The sequence below is a fragment of the Galeopterus variegatus genome, unplaced genomic scaffold (genome assembly GCF_000696425.1).
Source record: "Galeopterus variegatus unplaced genomic scaffold, G_variegatus-3.0.2 Scaffold1216, whole genome shotgun sequence".
NCBI classification, from domain to species: Eukaryota; Metazoa; Chordata; class Mammalia; order Dermoptera; family Cynocephalidae; genus Galeopterus; species Galeopterus variegatus.
Window position 1 is genome coordinate 402073 of NW_007727327.1, and position 4257 is coordinate 406329.

Here is a 4257-nt window from a genome sequence, read left to right on the forward strand (position 1 = left end):
AGTCCACAGATCTTTAGCAAAGGCAATAAATCCAATGGAGAAAAGGTAATCTCTTCAACAAGTGGTTCTAGACCAAGTGAACATCACATGCAAAAAAAGTAGATCAAAACACAGACTTTAGACCCTTCAGAAAAACTCCAAAACACTGATAACAGCAAAGCTCAAAAGAATTTGGAGCAACAGGAACTCTCATTCATTGCTGATGGGAATTCGAAATGGTACAGTCACTTTGGAAGACAATTTTGTAGTTTCTTAAAAAACTACACATATTCTTACCATGTGATCCAGCAATTACATTCCTTGACATGTACTCAAATGAGCTGAAAACTTATGTCCACACAAAAACATGCACACGGATGTTAACAGCAGCTTTATTTGTAATCGCCAAAACTTGGAAGCAACCAAGATGTCTTTCAGCAGATGGATGGAAAAATAAACAGCAGTGCATACAAACAATGGAATATTATTCAGCACTAAAAATAAATGAGCTGTCAAGCCATTAAAAGACATGAAAGAAACAAATGCATAATACTAAGTGGAAGAAACCAATCTGAAAAGGCTACATACTGTATGATTCTAATATAACATTCTGGAAAAAAACAAAACTATACAGACAATTATGGATGCATGCTTGCCAGGGGTTGGGGAAAGGAGGGATGAGGAAACAGAACTGAGAGGATTTTTAGGGCAGTGAGACTATCCTGTACTATAATGATGGACACATGTCATTATACATTTGTCAAAACCTACACAATCATCAACGCTAAGAGCAAACTCCAATGTAAAGTATGGTGTTGGGGGGATACTGATATGTCAATGCAGGTTCATCAAAGATTACGAATGTCCATCTGATGTGGGATGTTGACGGTTGGGGAGGCTGTGCCTGTGTGGAGTTAGGGAGCATATGAGAACTCTGTACTTTCCACTCAATTTTGCTGAGAACATAAAATTGCTCTAAAGAATAAAGTCTATTTTTTTAAAAATGTGCTAGGCATTTGATGAGCTTGAGAGTAAAGATTATATATAAAATGTTTCTAACAGGAGAAAACCTTGCATCAGTGAATGAAATTTTTTTTTATATAAGATAAATGCTATGATGAAGCAAATTTATCAAAGAATCTGCAAGACAACTTATGGTAAAAGCTTTGGAGATAAAATTCTATGAACATATGCAAAAACTAATGGTGACGTCAAAGTCTTAACAAGATGTTTCAGGAATCACAATTTTTACCTTTTTCTCTTTTTCTTAGGAAGAATGTCAATGGAGAATACTGCTTGAAGACTTACATTCAGGTAAGGCTTAACTTTTTAAAAATTTTGTAATAGGAGGAGCACTTTATCATGTGGTGCTTATTTTTACACAGACGCTAAGAGGAGAATGGCATGGTGGTCTGGGTCTGTGCCCCCACCCCAAGAACTGGTGTGGAAGCTCTGGCAATGAGAAATGTGTGAGGCTATCCAGTGGTGGGAGGAAGAAACTTAAAGCCAACTGCGGCAGGCAAGGCTGCGGGAAGAGGGACTTCGGTAGCTCACTGATGACCTTGGGAAAGGGGCCTAGGTCTAGGTCTGCCTACCGAGGCCCGGTGCCTGGCTGCGCTCAGGTCCGTCTGTTGTCCGCCTTCCCTGGTGTCTGGGTGGCTCGCGGGAACGCCTGGGAGGATACGGGGGAGACCTTCTGCCTCTGTGCTGGGCTGTGCGGATGGGGCCCACCCGGGACTCGCGGCCCACCCTCGACTCGCGGCCCACCCTCGACTCGCGGCCCATGGTCGAGCTGTCTTCTCTGGTGTGTTCGATTCGGCGCCTTGGGGAGTCGCGGGAGAAGTGCCTGTACCGTGCAAATCGGTTGGAGGGCGAGTAGGCATCTTGGCGGCCGGCTGGGAGTTGCTGTCGAGCCTGGGGATAGGACACAGAAGGTCGCCGAGGGACCCGGGGACCCGGGGAAGCGGGCGGGTGCCCCCTCAAAGCCGATTCGCCTCGGATCCTGCGGTGGTCTCGGGGCTGCCTCCGGCCTGTGGGGCCTGGATGTGCGCTGGTGCGGCCATCCCTGATCCAGCCGCCCACGGTTCGGCGGCAGGGGAGATCCACGCCCCAGGCGTCCGCCAGGTGGGCCAGCAGCAGCTGCGAGAGGTGTCGGTGCGCGCGGCCGTCCCAGTGCACGCCGTCTCGCTGCCGGTGCTGGCTGGCGTGGCGGAAGTGGAAATGCAGATCCAGCACGTCGAAGCCGTGCCTGCCCGCCTCCCTGGAGCTGTAGAAGTTGGCCTCCATCACGTCTTCTCGCAGGCGGACGGCCCTGGATGGGCGCTGCGACGGGAGGAAGCCCGCAGACACGGTCTCGGCCACGGGCATGGCCGTGTTCCACACCAGGAGGCAGGACAAGGGCAGCACCCGGGCCAGGCGCCTGAACATGCGCGCCAGATCGTCCGGGTAGCTCCTCCGGAAGTCCCGGCCGTACCTGGAGAGGTCCCAGAGGCAGGAGTTCATGACCACCACGTCCGGAGCATGCCGGCCCAGCTGCAGCTCGTCCAGGACGTCCTCCACGTAGGGCGAGTGCACGCGCGTGAGGAAGTAGAAGCGCACCAGGTGGTGGCCCGAGCGGAACTGGCGCACCTCGCGGTAGTGCGTGCCGTTGTGCAGGCGGCCCCTGCTGCCGCCCTCAAGCAGCACGTCCCGCTCGAAGCTCAGCTCGCCCCGGGCCCTCAGCTGGCTGGGAGAGAGCAGGCAGTCCTTCTGCAGCAGGAGCACCAGGTCCTTGTACACGGTCCGCTGGACCGAGTCCCCCATGACGACCACGTACTTGTTGTGCAGCAGCTGCCGCACCTCGCAGGCCCGCAGGTGGGCTATGCGGCGGAGGCCGGGGGGGCGGCCTAGCTCCTGCCTTCCCTCGGCGCGGCTTCGAAGAGAGCTCGGGGTTGAGGGAGGCATGGGGGAAGGGGAAGGACGAAGCTCACGGGAAGAAGAGGGCAGGCGGGGGTCGCTTCTGCCTGGCGCCAGGGCCTGGGCGGCGAGGAGAAGGGAAGCGGAGGTCGTGGCGCTGAATCCCACCTCAGCTAAAGCCTCCTCCGCCCAGGACGTGACCTCTGAACCCCAGAGGCTCCCTTGCGAGCCCAGGCTCCACCTGGTGGAGGGGAGGCGCCGAACCCCAGCGGAACGTGCTGCCCTACTAAACGCCGAAGGGGGAGCTCTCATTCCCGATGCATCCGTGCATGCATTCACATAGCACAGCCTTGGGCTGTATTAGTCTGCACCCTGGGCGCAGGCAGGGCTCCCCGGCCCCCTGTTGTACCGATATCTCACTAATCGGGGCCCCTCGTTGCTGCTGGTTCTTGCTTTCTGTGTGCGTTCCCATCTCTAGTTAATAATTTCTTCATTTCCTGGCGGGGATCTCCTTTTGAGTCAATTTCTGTACTCAAATGCACATTGAAACATTGAGAAATGTCTCCACTGGGGGAGGGATGTCATTCCCAGGGGTAGAGCCCAGCCTGGAGACTGATCTACTGCAGGAATTTCTAGGTAGTGGTTAGCAGAATATTCGGGTCTTGTGCAAATACTGGAGGGCTCAACTGTGTAATTGCTTTTAATTAAGCTATTATGGCAACTCATGGTGAATTTACACGCACTTGTAAGAAGGAATACTGAGAGATCCCCGTGTACGCTTTATCCACTTTCCCCCCAGGTAACTTCTTAGAACTATAGTACCTCGGTACGGCCACCATACAGGCCATTTCATCACCACCAGCATCCCTCCCATTGTCCTTTCATTGCCATGTCACCTCCCTCCTGCTCCAGTCCCCTAATGTCTGGCAACCGCTAAGCTGTTGCCCATTTAGAGAATTTGCCATTTCAAGAATTCTATATAAATGGAATTGTCTAGTACTAACCTGGGGGATTGGCTTTTTCCCCCCAGTATTGTTCTTTGGAGACTCATCCAGTATGTCCACTTTATAAACCCTAGCCACCTGTTTTCTGTACTCAGAAGTGAGTTTCCCAGTGGTACAAATGTGTCAATACTTTGTTCCCTTTTTATTGCTAAATTCTATTTTATGGTATGGATCTACCACGGTTGTTTTAACCAATGACCCATTGAAAAGACATTGGGGTCGTTTCCAGTTTGTGGCTATTACAAATCACGCTGCTATGAGCATTCCTCTACAGGTGTTTGTGAAAACTTAGATTTTCATTTCTCTGGGATAAGTCCAGACCTGTGATTGCTGAGTCATAGATGGTTGTGCATTTAGTGCATTAAGAAATGCCTAGAAT

The 4257-nt window shown here is 51.6% G+C and overlaps 1 protein-coding gene across 1 annotated transcript; it reads right to left on the reverse strand.

Moving 5' to 3' along the window:
• Positions 1 to 1560: 1560 nt before the first annotated feature.
• On the reverse strand, positions 1561 to 3186 carry LOC103592770 (PC-esterase domain-containing protein 1B-like). The gene has a single exon (XM_008575603.1). It carries the CDS (start codon positions 3184 to 3186, stop codon positions 1561 to 1563), a length of 1626 nt encoding a protein of 541 aa, XP_008573825.1.
• Between the last annotated feature and the right edge of the window lie 1071 nt (positions 3187 to 4257).